The following is a 17,766-nucleotide window of genomic DNA, read 5'->3' on the forward strand; positions in this document are numbered from 1 at the left end:
TAAAGCAAATTGTGATTGGTTGGATCAAAAGCATGCTATTGGTCAGCGCAATATAGCTGTTAGCTGATTGGCTTAAGTAGATGTTGGGTGGAGAGCATTCCACTTATTTGTGGATTTGACTGCATGTCTTGATGCTAGAAGTGTTTCAAAATCAACAAATGCATGCTGTGATCTACAGATGCACAAGAAGCGATCCACAAATGCAGGAAGCAATTCACAAATGAATGCCAGACAGAGTTATTTGTGACATATCACATTTATAAATAATAATAATAATAATAATAATAATTTATTTGCTAATCTCATTTTCTTTGTGAATTTCATTCTTTTTTTTTTAACTCTTTACATTTATTTGTGGATCTTAATCTATTTGTGAATTTCATTCATTTTTGTGAATCTCTTTACAGTTATTTGTATATCTCAGTCTATTTATTTGGAATAATGCAACAATTCAGACACCATAGAATTAATTAATTTTCTTTAGTTTCCACCATTCTTTGCATAGGAATGAGGAGAGTAAATTATGAAATTAAGTATTAAAAACAATATTAGGTATATTAAGTATACAATACAAAACGTCTAAATGAACGTTCAACACAGATAAAACTCTAACTCAGTGTAGAATGGACACTGCTCTCACACATGTTGCTCTTACATTAACCCTTTCCTTCATGACAGTTGCTTTCAGCATCAGTGAAGATCCTTGTTCCAACTATGAATCTCTGGATCGTCCCTGGAGAGCCACAAATGAAAGTGGATTGTGGATTTGTGACGACTCTTTCTCCTGGAACGGCTGGTACCGTTTTTTCTACAATGGAATGGACATCCGAATGCCAGAGAGCTGTGTTAGTGGAGGCAGCTGTAACACGGACATCAGTCTGTGGCTCAACGGTTCCCATCCTCAGATAGAGGACGGAGTGGTGACCAGGGAGATCTGTGGGGCGAGTTTTTTGAATGGCTGCTGTGATGATCGATTCTCCCCCATCAGAATCAAAGCTTGCCCAGACGATTTCTACGTCTATGAACTTGTGAAGCCACAATATGGGTGTTCAGGATACTGCACTGGTACTGTGTTTTTTTTTCCAGCTTTTTATAATGTATGTGTTATGTGAACATTCATTTTCACTAATGTCTTAATTTATACCCTCTTTTTAGATATCAGCACAATATCCCAGACAGCTTCCACTGCAAGTCCAGCTATTACTGAATCCAGCCTTACCATGTGTAGGTTGCTAAATACTATCAAATAATGAATCGTGCACATTTTTACTAACGTTCTGCCTTAAAATGATAGTTCACCAAAAAGAAAAAAAAATTTATTTTTTTATGTTGTTCCAAAATGGTATTCATTTCTTTCTTCTGTGGAACACAGAAGAAGACATTTTGAAGAATGTTGGTAACCAAACAGTTTTGATGACCATCAACTTGCACTGCATGGACAAAACACTTAGATGTTTCTGAAAATATCTTCTTTTCCACAAAAAAAAAAAAAAAAAAAAGTCAACTAATTCTAAGAGATTAGAGGAGAACACCACAACTATAATAATATTATAACAATAATGACAGAGGAATTTAGGTCGGGTTCACTTTCTTACTGTAACAATTTTTTCTCCATCCAGCTGATGAACACTGACAGCTGATCAAAATCCATTCAAGTGTGCACTGTGGTTATGTTTGCAGCAGTCTTTTAGTTTATAGTTGCTTTAAAGTACAAAAGAACATTATAGTCCATCAGTATATATATATATATATTAATATAGTTCTTTCATGAATATGTTCATGTCTCTCGAAGTGTTTGGCATGGTAATGGATATGACAATGTTGATATGTTTGGTCTTGGCGGATTAGATATGCTACTGTACACTGCTGCTGGTTTTATTGCTGCTGCAGAGTAAGTACGGGACTTGCTATTGCCAATACATACATGACACGCTGCTGTGAGCAAGTAAGATATGATGCTGCTGTACAATATAGCCTACATGAATTATCCGTAGCAGATCTATAGGTGGAGCTGGGGAAGGTGGAGGGTTTCTGAAAACGCGCTGCACTGCTTAGGCAAATGCTACCCATGCATTTGAAGGTTGAGCATGCAAACTCATTGGCTATGGATACAGCAGGAACCAATTAGCTTTGCCCTATAGATAATGATGTGATTACGAGCAGGTTGAGTTAGGACTTATTAGTCTACTCCATCTAGAGTTTCATGACAGAACTTTGTATTTATCATTATTATAGTGATTGTTCTTGGTTTCAATGGGTGTTAGAGTCATTCAAATTCCCAAAACTTGTAACCATAGGATAGTGCAGTGGTTTTCAAAGAGTTACTCTGGTTTCACACAGTACCATAGCTGCTTGTTACTATGTGAAAACTATATGCTCGAGTGCTTAAAATCAAATGTTGACAAAATGTATTAATATTTCTGTATTTAGTGCATGTTGGTCCAAAAATCTACTAAATCAGTAACATGACATACAATGAATAGAACATTTTGTAAATACATTCACCAGGTTGTTAGTCTGTGATTTTTTTTTCCTACCTATCATAACTTGTCAATGTTGGCATCTGCTAATTTGACTAGCTTCAAAGTGACATGAATTTGCACCAAATTTGATTTGATTTGTATTTAGCATTGCTTTTCCTTGCTGTTTGTGGCTAGGATATATCCTACAACTTGACTAGGATATACCCTACAACGGGAGTAGTTTAGCCATAAGATCTTCCCACTGGTTACCAAACTGTCAGGATTTGAAATGACGTAACTTATTTCTTTTGGTCTCATCAGCCGCCATCAACACTGATCCATGCTACAACTACAACATTCTCGACAACTACTGGAGAAGCACACTCAATTACTGGCATATGTATGGATATATATCTGGATATGATGATGCCCGTGTTGAATGGCATGGCTGGTATCGTCTCTTCATTAATGGATCAAGTGCTCAGATGCCTGAGTGGTGTTTCAGTTATATGTCATGTGGAGGTTTTAGTTCTCTGTGGCTTGATGGCTCTCATCCTCAGCTGGAAGATGGAGTTGTTACTCGTGACGTCTACGGCTCTGTTAATGACCAGTGCAATTTCTACAGATCTGACCCAATCCAAGTTAAAGCTTGTCCTGGAAATTACTATGTCTACAAACTTACAAGGCCAAAGCCATCGATCCCAGTGCCTGTATATTGTGCAGGTACAGTTATTCTACTTCATGCCTTACATACCATTAATTATAATATCACCTTTCATATGACAACTGTATTTACAGACTTGTTAATGCTAAATGGTATTAATCGTGTAGTCTTGGAATTATTTAATCCACAATACATATAATGCACATTTTATAATTTCACTATAGTTACGTTCAACACTCCAAATACTGATCCCTGCTACAACTACACCAGTCTGGATGAGCCTTGGCGAGCCACTGACAATTCTGTCTTCAGTAGTATGTGTGATTATAATGTCAACTGGAATGGCTGGTACAGGCTGTTCTACAATGGTCAGAGTGCCCAGATGCCAGAGTCATGTGTTGGTTCTGGCATGTGTGGCTCAGAGAACCCACTGCGGCTCAACGGCCCTCACCCACAGCTAGAAGATGGAGTGGTCACCAGGGAAGTCTGCAGTTCCACACGGAATGACTGCTGTGGTTACAGCTCTCATCCCATACAAGTCAAAGCTTGTCCAGGGAATTATTATGTGTATGAGTTTGTCAGGCCACTATTGTGTGCATCTTACTGTGCAGGTAAATATATTTCCTCCATTTACACAATTGTTTTTATGTTGTGTTAGAAAATTTTGGTCTTTAATGTAAAAAATGTCCCTGGTACCAGATGTCACAAGCCTTAACATCCCATCTGCATCTACAACATCATCTACTACAACAACAGTGGCAAGCCTACCTCTACAATCCATTACTGACTCAGGTATTATACTTTTTCTTAATGTAAAAAAAAAAAAAGAATAATAATGTTTTTAGATTTTGTTTTTTATAACTTTAAACAATTTTTTCTAGAACATCACAGGCAGGATTTTGTGTGATAGACTACAACAGAACGTTATGTACGGCCTAATTCATCTTTAATTCATCTAATTCATTTTCGTTGCTTTTATTTTGTGATTATTTTAATTCCTTTCTGTGTAAAGCACTTTAAATTACCATAGTGTATGAAATGTGCTATATAAATAAGACTTGCCATGCCTTGCCTTATTAGTTTTATTTATATAATTTTAGGTTTAATTTTCAAAACCATAATCTAATCTTCTTTCCCAAACTTTGCAGGGAGTATTGCTATACTTATTTTCTTTGTATTTTTACATTTTATTTTTGATAATCACAAACTATTCCCCAAACATACAACAATAACTTGCATTATTGTAAAACAGAAATTTAATTACGTAAAATGAAGATCAATACTATACTGTACCTACCACTATTTGCAGCAAAAATGCATTAAAAATATCAGATGAATGTACTGAGTCCGACTTTTTGATCACACAATAATCATATAACTTCTGTCACTTTTGTTGTGAAATAGTTTACTTTAAAATATACGTTAAATATACAGTACGGTGCTGAGGTACAGTGAAACGTAAACTCTAGTTGGCTTATTTGAATGATTTATTAAACAATGGATCAAAACAAGACATGTCTTGACTGACGCATAATGTTGCAGCATTTTTGCATTTTAACATTTTAAATGTTAAAGGAGCATTGGAGTTACATCATTGCCACCATTACGCAAAACTTGTTTGTAGACTCATTGGCTGCTCGACTGTTTTGTCATTTCTAATTTCTAAATAAAGAGATGCTCTACAATTCTCTGTGTATAACTTAAAATTAATGTAAGTGAGTCTGAAACAAAAGCCTTAAAAAAAATAAAAATCCACTCCAAGGTAGATTCCAAGCCACAAGTGTAAAATATGTAGGCTATAGTCATTGTAATTATTTATTTTAAACTTTTTTTTCCACAGCCCTCACCTTTGACCCTTGCTATAGCTACACTGTGTTGGACGATCCTTGGAGAGCAACTGACCATCGATATACTTTCAATTTGATGTGTGACGCTTATGTCAACTGGGTCGGCTGGTATCGTCTCTTCATTGGTGGCCAGAGTGTTCAGATGCCAGACACATGTGTTGATCGGCTAAGCTGTGGCACTCATGCCCCACTGTGGATGAATGGTCCACATCCACAAGTCGAGGATGGAGTGGTCTCTCGAGATGTCTGCGGTCACTGGAGCAATGACTGCTGCTTTTTCCATTCCTATCCTATTAATGTTAAAGCCTGCCCTGGCAATTACTACGTCTATGAGTTTGTTAGACCATCTTTCTGCTATGGGACCTACTGTGCAGGTAAGCATAATTTGCATTCACTAATGTATGTGTTTGTGTAATGTATTACATTTATGAGTTTGTTAGACAATCTGTCTGTTTTTGACATACTGTGGAGGTAAATACATCAACAAGTGTTTTTTTGTACATATTTAATTGATATTTGTATCTAATTTATTAATTAAATGTTAATATTCATAAATTTTTTTTGCAGAAGTTAGGAACATTAGCATCAACAATCCTACTGTCACTCCAGAGACAAGCTTGGCTGGTAATGTAATATTATATGCCCTCTACTGTTAATGTTTTGACGTGGGTGTGTTTGTGTCAGTATAAAGACTGTAGATAAAATAGTGTTTGAAATTTGCAGATGTTTTCATGTAAAATTTCTAATACAGTAAAGTGAAATATGAATACGTAAACATTAAGAGTAGTTGCACGAAAATCTGCATAGGAACAAGCTGCTTGTGTGTGTATATGTATGATTTTAAAAGTGTTCATAAGTATAAAGATTTTGTACAGCTACAATTTTTACAATTTGTCAAAATTTCAAGTGGAGTTAATAGAGTAAAATGAAATAAGTACATTATAATGAATAATAAATTAATTCTAAATTCATATAAATATAAATTAATTCTTATTCTTTGTTGTTTTCGTAACAGAGGCTGTACGCATTGATCCTTGCTACAACTACACAGCCCTAGATGAGCCTTGGAGAGCAACCAACTATCACTTTTCATACAATTGTGATGCTTATGTTAATTTTGCTGGCTGGTATCGTCTCTTCATTGAGGGTCAAAATGCTCAGATGCCAGAAACATGTGTTGATCAGTTCAGCTGTGGCACTGTTGCTCCATTGTGGCTTAATGGTCAACACCCAAGAGTCGAGGATGGGGTTGTCACTCGACATGTCTGCGGCCACTGGAACAATGACTGCTGCAATTATGAATTTAATCCAATGAAAGTGAAAGCCTGCCCTGGCAATTATTATGTATATGAGTTCATCAACCCAGTGTTCTGCAATGTGGCATACTGTGCAGGTAAATATATTTACATTCATCCTTGCATATGTAATATGTAAGTGTAACTAATATTCATTTAAATCTTTTCAGATGTTATGATGAATAATAGCATCAACAATACAACTGTAATGCCACAGACCACCCCAACTGGTAATTTAATCTTTTGTGTCCTTTTTGACAAATTTATTTTAGTCTAACTGTATAGGCTGATCTGTATCATGGAAAACAAGGAACAAGTCTAGTTGTGTCTGTAAAGTTGATAAAACAGAGTGGAATGTACAATCTTCAATTTAACATAATTGCCAAAGGAAACTTGAGTAAAGAAATCACAAAAATGACTTAAACTAAATTATTAGTAAAGAAATATTAACAATATTAATAATTAAAGCTACTCTGTTTTTTTTTTGTTTTTTTTTATTAATACAACTGTATGCATCTTGCGGAAGAACCTTGTTTTGGTTGTGTTTCGACTGGCAAATAAAATTGGCAGTCCAGAAGCAGTTCTTTTACATTTCTATTCAATATGATATACAGTATCTATAAGCTTAAACCCCTTACTACAATGTCATTCTTTTCATCTTTTGACTCTCTTAGGAGTCACAACTCCCAGCTCTGACCCATGCTCTGATTATAAAATTCTTGATGATCATTGGAGAGACGTGCTCAATTTCCACGGCCAATACTATGGCTATGATGACACTCTTGTTGAATGGAATGGCTGGTATCGACTGTATTTGAATGGAGAAACTGCTCAGATGTCTGAGTGGTGTGTGAGTTTCTCAGGATGTGGTGGTGATACTGGACTGTATCTCAATGGTTCTCATCCACGGCTTGAGGATGGGGTGGTGACCCGTGAAGTCTTGGGCACTTCTTGGAGGTGGAACTCCCAATGTGGCTACTATACATCTACCTCCATACAAGTCAAAGCATGTGGAGGAAATTATTATGTCTATAAACTTGTCAAACCAGAGGTGTCAATTCCTAGGCCTACTTACTGTGCAGGTGCTTGTGTGTTTTGTATATATTACATGATTCTTCTCTGTATGAAAGATTGATGTTTTGGTATAGCTCGATTTTGAAATCACATTCCAATAATAATATGTAGTGATAGCATCAAAATTTTACTTTAATAACATGAAAATTGTTTTAACCAGACTATAGACACAAAGCCATGAGACATCATCATTATGCATTTAAGTTTTATAACAGTGATTTCACTAAAACCCTTTTTCTCCTTAACAGTTAATTTCAACAACATCAGTGTTGATCCTTGTTACAACTATAAATCTCTGGATCGTCCCTGGAGAGCCACTAATGAAAGTGGATTGTGGATTTGTGATGGCTCTTTCTCTTGGAACGGCTGGTACCGACTTTTCTACAATGGAATGAACATCCGAATGGCAGAGAGTTGTGTTAGCACAGGCAGCTGTAACACAGATAACAGTCTGTGGCTCAATGGTCCTCACCCTCAGATAGAGGATGGGGTGGTGACGAGGGAGGTCTGTGGAAGCACATGGAATGGCTGCTGCGATTTCAAATTAACACCCATCAGAGTCAAAGCTTGCCCAGGAGATTACTATGTTTATGAATTTGTTAAACCACAATACGGGTGTTCAGGATATTGTACAGGTAATATATATTTCAGCTTTTTTTAAATTTTTTTTTTTTTTTTTTACTATTTAATAATTATTTCAGTAATGTGTTCAATTTAACTTTTTAGATGCCAGGACATTATCCTTGCTTCCCACTACTAGTCCAGCTACCGTTTCTGAATTCAGCATTACCTTGAGTAAGTTTCTACTGTGAAAACTCATAAAATCTTTAGTCCTGCTTAAATTGTCATGAAACAAAATAAACCACATTCTTCAATACATTCAGTAGAATGTACTACAATGACTGCATTGGCAATTTAAATTCTAAGGGGTAGTGATATGTTTATAGTGAATGATTAATTACTTAGTCTCAATCTCCAGACTTTTAGCTGTGGGCATGAAAGTCCACAGGAAAGGCTATTCTGGCCAAGAACCACCCACTCAAAAGTGGGGGCATTTGACTGACATGTAGAACAAATAAGCGCAGATTCTGTTATACTTTGCACAGTTTTTTTTTTTCTGTTCTTGTTGAAATAAACTTTTCTTTCTTTTGTTCTCGTCACCTGCCATCTACACAGATTACGACCCCTGCTATAACTACAACATTCTTGACAATTACTGGAGAAGCACACTCAGTTACTGGCATATGTATGGATATATATCTGGAAATGATGACACTCTAGTTGAATGGGATGGCTGGTATCGTCTCTTTATTAATGGATCGAGTGCTCAGATGCCTGAGTGGTGTTTCAGTTTTATGTCATGTGGAGGTTTTAGTTCTCTGTGGCTTGATGGCTCTCATCCTCAGCTGGAAGATGGAGTTGTTACTCGTGACGTCTACGGCTCTGTTAATGATCAGTGCAATTCCTACAGATCTGACCCAATCCAAGTCAAAGCCTGTCCTGAAAATTACTATGTCTACAAACTTACAAGGCCAAAGCCATCGATCCCAGTGCCTGTATATTGTGCAGGTACAGTTATTCTCCTTCATGAATTATATTATCACCTTTCATATGACAACTGTATTTACAGACTTGTTAATGCTAAATGGTATTAATCATGTATTCTTGGACTTATTTAATTCACAATACATATAATTCACTCTTTATAATTTCACTATAGTTACATTCAACACTCCAAATACTGATCCCTGCTACAACTACACCAGTCTGGATGAGCCTTGGCGAGCCACTGACAATTCTGTCTTCAGTAGTATGTGTGATTATAATGTCAACTGGAATGGCTGGTACAGGCTGTTCTACAATGGTCAGAGTGCCCAGATGCCAGAGTCATGTGTTGGTTATGGCATGTGTGGCTCAGAGAACCCACTGCGGCTCAGCGGCCCTCACCCACAGCTAGAAGATGGAGTGGTCACCAGGGAAGTCTGCAGTTCCACAGAGAATGACTGCTGTGGTTACAGCTCTCATCCCATACAAGTCAAAGCTTGTCCAGGAAATTATTATGTGTATGAGTTTGTCAGGCCACTATTGTGTGCATCTTACTGTGCAGGTAGATTTCCTAATATGCTTTAGTCATTTATATTTTAGGTTGTGTTTGGAAATGATTTAAATTTAATTATTATTTCTTACTTTATAACAGAAGTTATAAGCACGCCATCTGCATCTACAACAACATCTGAAACAACAGTGTCAATTACACCCACAGAATCCATTACAAGCCCAGGTAAAGATTTGTACTGTTTCTAAAATGTTTTAGAATTATTTTATGTGCATCTTTTTCATTACATTTACTTCCATATATATATATATATATATATATATATATATATATATAAAACGGCCCTCACCCACAGGGAATCTGAATAAGATTCTATCTTCTTCTTTGAAGAACACCTGACAAGAGATCAGAGACCATTCCTCCACAGAATCTCTCCAGATCCTTCAGATGGAGCTTCTCTTCAGTTCAGCCCACTCCTTTTCTATAGGGTTCAGGTCAGGGACTTGGTTTTGTGCTCAGTGACCCATTTTTGTTTTGATTTTGATGTTTGTTTTTTGGATCACTGTCCTGTTGGAAGATCCAAACATGACCCGTTATAAGATTTCTAGCTCAGACTGTCAGATTTAGATTTTTTTATTTGTTGGTATTTGATCGAATCCATGATGCCATGTATCTGACCAAGATGTCCAGGACCTCTGGCAGAAAATTAGGCCCACAGCATTAAAGATACAGCAGAGTATTTCATTTTACACATGGGGTACTTTTTTATCCCTGTATGAACCAAACCCATATGAAGTGTTTGCTGCCAAAAAGCTCTTTTTTTTTGTTTTTGTTTCATCTGTCCATTGAAGGTTTGAAAAGTAACTGACACTACTGGAACTTCAAACAGGATGGGTTATATGGTCAGATTGAACAAAAAAAATCTTCAATGCTGTGGGCCTAATTTTCTGCCAGAGGTCCTGGACATCTTGTTCAAACACATGGCATCATGGATTCGATCAAATACCAACAGATGTGTGCTAGAAATCTTATAACGGGTCATGTTTGGATCTTCCAAACAGGACAGTGATCCAAAAAGCAAACATCAATATCAAAACAAAAATGGGTCACTGAGCACAAAACCAAGTCCCTGACCTGAACCCTATAGAAAAGGAGTGGGCTGAACTGAAGAGAAGAAGCGCCGACATGGATCTGGGAATCTGATGGATCTGGAGAGATTCTGTATGGAGGAATGGTCTCTGATCTCTTGTCAGGTGTTCTCCAAACTCCTCAGGCATTATAGGAGAAGACTCAGAGCTGTTATCTTGGAAAAGGAGGTTGCAAAAAGTATTTAATAAAAGGGGGCAAATAATTGTTATATATATATATATATATATATATATATATATATATATATATATATATATATATATATATATATATATATATATATATATATATATATATATATATATATATATATGAAAACTAGTTTTATTTATGCTCACTTGTGGGTTAATGAAAACTACACAAATATTCAGTCATAAAGAAATGTTTAATAACTCAATTTATTTAGTAACTCAATTATTTATATTGTTAAAGTTTCCACAACAGAGGCTATTCATTTCGACCCTTGCTACAACTACACTGTGCTGGATGATTATTGGCGATCAACTAGCAATCAACATTCCTCCTCCATAATGTGTGACGCTTATGTCAACTGGGTCGGCTGGTATCGTCTCTTCATTGGTGGCCAGAGTGTTCAGATGCCAGACACATGTGTTGATCAGCTAAGCTGTGGCACTCATGCCCCACTGTGGATGAATGGTTCACATCCACAAGTCGAGGATGGAGTGGTCTCTCGAGATGTCTGCGGTCACTGGAGCAATGACTGCTGCTATTTCCAATCTAATCCCATTAAAGTAAAAGCCTGCCCAGGAAATTACTACGTCTATGAGTTTGTTAGACCAAATTTCTGCCATGGGACCTACTGTGCAGGTAAACTTATCTACATTCACCAATGTATATGTGTATCTGTGTACAGTGTTTCTTTGTTAATTAACCAGTGTTCATCATGCCACAGAGCATCACAAATGACTGTAATGCATTGTGTGTCCTGTTTGACCTATTTTTTGGTTGAATGTATAGGCAGATCTGTATAATGCAACAGTGGTTGTCTGTTGGTAAAACTGATTTAAAAACAAATTGAAATGTGCAAACCACCATCTACGCATTCAAAGACCATTAAAACGTTATTAAGGAAATCATAACAACAAAAGGAAAACATTTTTTTAAAACATTAATAAAGTGACATTTAGCTTTCGGATTTTTTTCGTATTTTCAGAAAATTTCAGTTTCACCACTTTTATGAAAGTGATCAAAAGAATGACAGCTAGTGGTCGAAATGGGTACTGCAGTCCAAATTCAAAATATCAGAGAAACTTGTTTTCCGCGCCACCTCCTTCTCAGACTCGACGCTTACGCGGATTGCCAGTTTGAGGACATGCAACAGGAACGAGCGAAATTGACAATGAAAGCCGATGAGACTTAGCCGATGAGAGATTTTTAGATGGATACCAAGGCTTTTTAGGTTGGGTAGAGTCAATTGCAATTGCTGCGTTCCAGTCCACTTTTAGACAAGCACTTGCGAACTTCTATAAGCACTTCCCCTCGGGGGAATCCCCGCCGCCATTTTGAAGTTCGTTCCACTTCGTGAAGTGGACGAGAGAAGTTTATATGGACAGACCCTCGTTCCCTCGATTTTGACCGAGGGAGCGAGTCTACTTCATATGTACACTTCAGGCACCTATATGTCCCACAATGCAGTACGATTGTGACGTCACCACAAATCTCGTCTAATACCGCAACAACAAACAACTCTATGATATAATAATTATATATTTTTATTTAAAACAACCCACACACACCTACATTTGGATGCTGCATTAAACAAACTCCTAAAGGGAAAAAAATGTAAATATTAAATCAACTCTAGTATAGCTGATTCCAAGTGATCAAGGGCTTAGGACGTTTCAATTCAGCCCATTGCAGTTTCCGCCAGTAGTGGGCACTCGTGCATCGTAAGCAATGACATACATCTGAGTGAACGAGACGGAGGGAAGTTAGCGAGTGAAGGGCATGACAATTTTGGACTGGAATGCAGCCAATCTCTGACCCAGTTTGTTTGCTGGCTGCAATACGTTGTTTCCTGTCAACTGGCATTCTGGGGTGTCGAAATACTATTGGGTGAATTGGCAGTGGGTGGGATCACACAGACCAAAAAAAAAAACAACAACACACATTCCAACACAGAACGCACATTTCAAAGTTAAACAACTGGCTGTAGAAGTGTTTTTCTGAGAAACGAGTATGTGAACTCAGCATGTTTTCGAAATATCTGCAAAACAAGTACATTTAATGCCAATGTAATATTTTTTTTGTGCACATTCTTGTCCAAAAAACTTATTTTATTTATACATTAATCAAATAATGAGTATTCTTTGTAGTAATTTTTATTTAATAAATGCGAAAAACTTTGCAGTATAGAAAAGCAATTACAAGTAATAAGATTTAACAGCTTGTTGTATTTGTGATTATTTGTAAAGTAAAAATCTCTCCCTTTGCTGTCTCTTTTTTCTCTTGACACTCTTCTCTTAAAAGCCACACCTCCCAGCTCTGACCCATGCTCTGGTTACAATATTCTTGATGATAACTGGAGAGATTTGCACCAGAACAACTATTATTATTACTATGGCTATGATGACACTCATGTTGAATGGAATGGCTGGTATCGACTGTATTTGAATGGAGAAACTGCTCAGATGTCTGAGTGGTGTGTGAGCACCACAGGATGTGGTGGTTATACTGGACTGTATATCAATGGTTCTCATCCCCGTCTTGAGGATGGGGTGGTGACCCGTGAAGTCTTGGGAACTTCTTCGTGGTGGTGGTGGTGGTGGAACTCCAATCAATGTGGCTACTATACATCCACCTCCATCCAAGTCAAAGCCTGTCCAGGAGATTATTACGTCTATAAACTCATCAAACCCGATGTGTCAATCCCTATGCCTACGTACTGTGCAGGTGCGTTTTTAACTTGTGTGTTTTGTATAGATTACATTTATGTATATATGAAATGATTATATGGAAGATTAAAACTTTGGTACTGCTTAACTTTACTACCTGCACATATACAAATGTATTGGAAGTTGAATGTTGAACCTTTTTATTGATCATGGATGTTTTAACCAGTTAGACTAAAGACATGCAGCCATGAGATAATACCATCATTAATTTTTTTAAATAATATTTTATAATGTAAATATACGGTACTATATAGGCTACTATGATTTCACTAACAGCCTTTTTTCTCTTTAACAGTTAATTTCAACAACATCCGTGCTGATCCTTGTTACAACTATAAATCTCTGGATCGTCCCTGGAGAGCCACTAATGAAAGTGGATTGTGGATTTGTGACGATCACTTCTCTTGGAACGGCTGGTACCGACTTTTCTACAATGGAATGGACATCCGAATGGCAGAGAGTTGTGTTAGCACAGGCAGCTGTAACACAGATAACAGTCTGTGGCTTAATGGTCCTCACCCTCAGATAGAGGATGGGGTGGTGACCAGGGAGGTCTGTGGAAGCACATGGAATGGCTGCTGCAATTTCAAATTAACACCCATCAGAGTCAAAGCTTGCCCAGGAGATTACTATGTGTATGAATTTGTAAAGCCACCTTCATACATTTGTTCAGGGTACTGTACAGGTAAGTTTTTTCTGTATTGCTTTTTTTATATTTATTCAAAACATATTATACTATTATACATTTATATTATTTCACTAATCTCTTAAAATTCCCTGTTTTCAGATCATAGCACTATATCAAGTTCTATTTCCTCTACAAGTCCAGCTACAATTATTGGATCCAGCATGAGTAGGTTTTTTTTAAGTCAAAAAGTTTTTTGTCTTTTGTTTAAAGGTCACTAAACATTACATCTTTTTTGTATTTAAGACATTAAACGAAATGTACGGTGACCGGGAGGGGACATGTTCAGTTCATTTAGTTTTGTCGTGGCCACAACATTTTAACTTGTTAGAACGTGATAATATGTCCTGGCCACGAGATAATTTTGTCGAGTTAACATCATCCTGTGTCTCTCTGACTCTTCCATTCAGACAGTGGAGCCCTGAATTTAGTGATTCAGGTTGTAAGATTTTATTTATTTTTGGTTAGGCTGTCTGGTTTGAGGAGTTGAGAGAATTGGGAAGTGAGACGGTGAGTTTACGCACACACTCAGACGTGAGTATGGGACACTAGGTCCTTGGTTGCAGGCTGGTGTCTTACCGAAAGCCATCAGAGGCAGATGGTTGGTGATAACTCAACTCCATTGAGGAGTCGGAGGGACACTGGAAGCCATTAGTGGCAGAAGGTGTTGGAATAACTCCTCCCGATTGAAGGGTAGGCGGTCACTAGTAAGCTGGGAACTTGCTACTAGTGTGTCTCATGAACCAAAGCGGTTTTATTCTTTTTTTTTGAAAGATTTATTTTTTTTGTTGTTTATTGGATAGGACAGTAGCTAGACAGGAAGTGAAGTGGGAGAGAATGAGGGGGGATGGGATTGGGAAAGGTCCACGAGCCGTGACTCGAACTCGGGTAGCCCGAATCACAACGGTGCTACATGTCGGCGCACTTGTTTCGCCACCGACAATGTTTTATTTTTTAAGTCTATTTGTAACTTTTTAAATAATTAATTAAAATAAATAATTTAACAATTTTTATTCTCTCCTATTATTGTTTTATAATAATTTAAATTCCTTTTCTATGCAAAGCACTTGTATGAAATACGCTATATAAATAAACTTGCTTTGCCTTGCCTTGTAGCTTTAATATTCTTTTTACTTATAGCATAGTAATAACAACAAACTATCCAAACTTCATTCGAATGTTGTCACAGGCACTTTATTTATCGTCACATACTGGCGTAGCCTACAGAAATACAGGCATAAAATAAAAACTTTACAAAAGTTACAAAATATATACTTTAATTAACATAAAATAGGAGCTTTAATTAGGTAAAGGCATACATGAAATGAAGGGGAAAATAAAGCAAATAAATAACAATTAATAAAAAATATAACCAATAATAATAATAATAGTAATAACTAATATATATATATATATATATATATATATATATATATATATATATATATATATATATATATAAAAGGTCAGTGAATGGATTTAAAAGACTGGGATGGGATAGATATATTTTTTTCTTTTAGACCTGTATTATTTTATGTTCTTACATATTCTTTTAACATTTATTGATAATGACAAACTGTTATTCGAATGCTGTCTATGGCAAGTCTATGACTGTCTATGACATAGGATCTTAAGGTCATGCCATCACATAAGGATGTCGTTATCTGGACAAAATTATATTGTGGCCACGACATATTATCACTTTCCTATGAATTAATAGGTCGTGGCCACAACAACAAAACTAAGTGAACCGAACATGTCCTCTACCAGTCACCTTAGACATTAATACAAATGATAGTATTCCCTAAATCAAATGTTAGGAGGAATTAATAATGAGCTTATCGCGAACAGTATAAGGTAGTCTCAGACATAATTTTGACTGTTGTTTATGTTGCTTGACTGGCATGTTAAACGGCAGATCACAGCTTGCTTTTTCCAAATGGCTATTCAAATAAGCAGTCACTGTCAATGCTCGTTCTTTCCTGCTTCCCCTCTCCTAATGCAGTGTCTGTACTAAACAGGACAAACAAGAGTATTAGCTAAATGGCCAGTGTCACTAACTGACACATTAAATGTAGCTTAGATGAAACCTAATGTCTAATCAGGAAAGCCTAGTGACAATCTCAGATTTGACTGTTCCTTTCTTAAATACTGCATGACGCTTTTTAAGAATTTTAGCAACGCTAGTTACATAGTGTATCCATGGCTTGAACATCTCCCATTATTGTGAAGTGAAAGGATTAAGGTAAATTCTACACATTTCATTTTGTTCATTTCTGTCTCATCAGATGCTATCAACACAGATTATGACCCATGTCTCTCCTACAACATTCTTGACAACAGCTGGAGAAGCACATTTAATTATTGGTTTCAATATGGATATGATGACACTCTAGTTGAATGGGATGGCTGGTATCGTCTCTTCATTAATGGATCGAGTGCTCAGATGCCTGAGTGGTGTTTCAGTCTTATGTCATGTGGAGGTTTTAGTTCTCTGTGGCTTGATGGCTCTCATCCTCAGCTGGAAGATGGAGTTGTTACTCGTGACGTCTACGGCTCTGTTAATGACCAGTGCAATTCCTACAGATCTGACCCAATCCAAGTTAAAGCTTGTCCTGGAAATTATTATATCTACAAAATGAAAAGGCCAAAGCCATCGATCCCAGTCCCCACATATTGTGCAGGTACAGTTATTCTCCTATGTCTTTTACTTACTTACTTATTATGAGTTAAGTTGTGGATTAAAGGATTTTTGTTTGTTTTTGAAGAAAATCTTAGCAACATTTTTACTGTTTGTTAAACAGTTGTTTTCACCACTCCGAGTGCTGACCCTTGCTACAACTATAACAGTCTGGATGAGCCCTGGAGAGCCACCATCATCCCATACTATGATAAATATTATTACTATGGAATATGTGATTATAATGCTAACTGGAATGGCTGGTACAGGATGTTCTACAATGGTCAAAGTGTCCAGATGCCAGAGTCATGTGTTGGTTATGGCATGTGTGGCACTTATCACCCACTGTGGCTCAACGGCCCTCACCCACAGCTAGAAGATGGAGTGGTCACCCGCCAAGTCTGTGGTTCCACATGGAATGACTGCTGTGGTTACAAGTCTCATCCCATACAAGTCAAAGCTTGTCCAGGAAACTATTATGTCTATGAGTTTGTCAGGCCACCATTCTGCTCTGCTTATTGTACAGGTATTTTGGTGTTTAAAAAGTGTCTAATGTTAAATGTTAAATAAATGTCATTCACACACACACACACACACACACACACACACACACACACACACACACACACACACACACACACGTATATATATATACACATAATAATTATCATAATTATCAGTAAATGAAAGGGCATATATATATATATATATATATATATATATATATATATATATATATATATATATGTATATGCCCTTTCATTTACTGATAATTATGATAATTATTGATTAAAATGTCAAAGCTGAAAAGTTACTTTCCAGTTTTCAGCCACATACATTTTTAATAAAAGTCATTATTATTAGTAGCAGCAGCAGTAATAGTAGAAGTGTGCCAGTGGTAAATATCCTCATTATTATTTTTTTGTATGCTTTTAAATG

At 36.6% G+C, this 17,766-nt stretch overlaps 1 protein-coding gene across 1 annotated transcript in view; it reads left to right on the plus strand.

The window, feature by feature from the left end:
* Positions 1-3,442: 3,442 nt before the first annotated feature.
* Positions 3,443-17,766, plus strand: part of LOC307146688 (uncharacterized protein) — a gene marked incomplete at its 5' end in the record, with an annotated part of 33,358 nt that continues 19,034 nt past the window's right edge. Inside the window, 16 exons of the mRNA XM_079850898.1 lie at positions 3,443-3,737; positions 3,826-3,918; positions 4,967-5,347; positions 5,989-6,366; positions 6,943-7,350; positions 7,591-7,977; positions 8,069-8,137; positions 8,519-8,911; positions 9,063-9,449; positions 9,540-9,623; positions 10,980-11,375; positions 13,038-13,460; positions 13,758-14,147; positions 14,250-14,315; positions 16,436-16,831; positions 16,952-17,353. Coding sequence (XP_079707024.1) covers positions 3,443-3,737; positions 3,826-3,918; positions 4,967-5,347; positions 5,989-6,366; positions 6,943-7,350; positions 7,591-7,977; positions 8,069-8,137; positions 8,519-8,911; positions 9,063-9,449; positions 9,540-9,623; positions 10,980-11,375; positions 13,038-13,460; positions 13,758-14,147; positions 14,250-14,315; positions 16,436-16,831; positions 16,952-17,353 — 4,948 coding nt within the window. The remainder of the gene's footprint in view (positions 3,738-3,825; positions 3,919-4,966; positions 5,348-5,988; positions 6,367-6,942; positions 7,351-7,590; positions 7,978-8,068; positions 8,138-8,518; positions 8,912-9,062; positions 9,450-9,539; positions 9,624-10,979; positions 11,376-13,037; positions 13,461-13,757; positions 14,148-14,249; positions 14,316-16,435; positions 16,832-16,951; positions 17,354-17,766) is intronic.

The sequence above is a fragment of the Squalius cephalus genome (assembly GCF_949319135.1).
Source record: "Squalius cephalus genome assembly, chromosome: 19".
In the NCBI taxonomy this organism is placed as follows: domain Eukaryota; kingdom Metazoa; phylum Chordata; class Actinopteri; order Cypriniformes; family Leuciscidae; genus Squalius; species Squalius cephalus.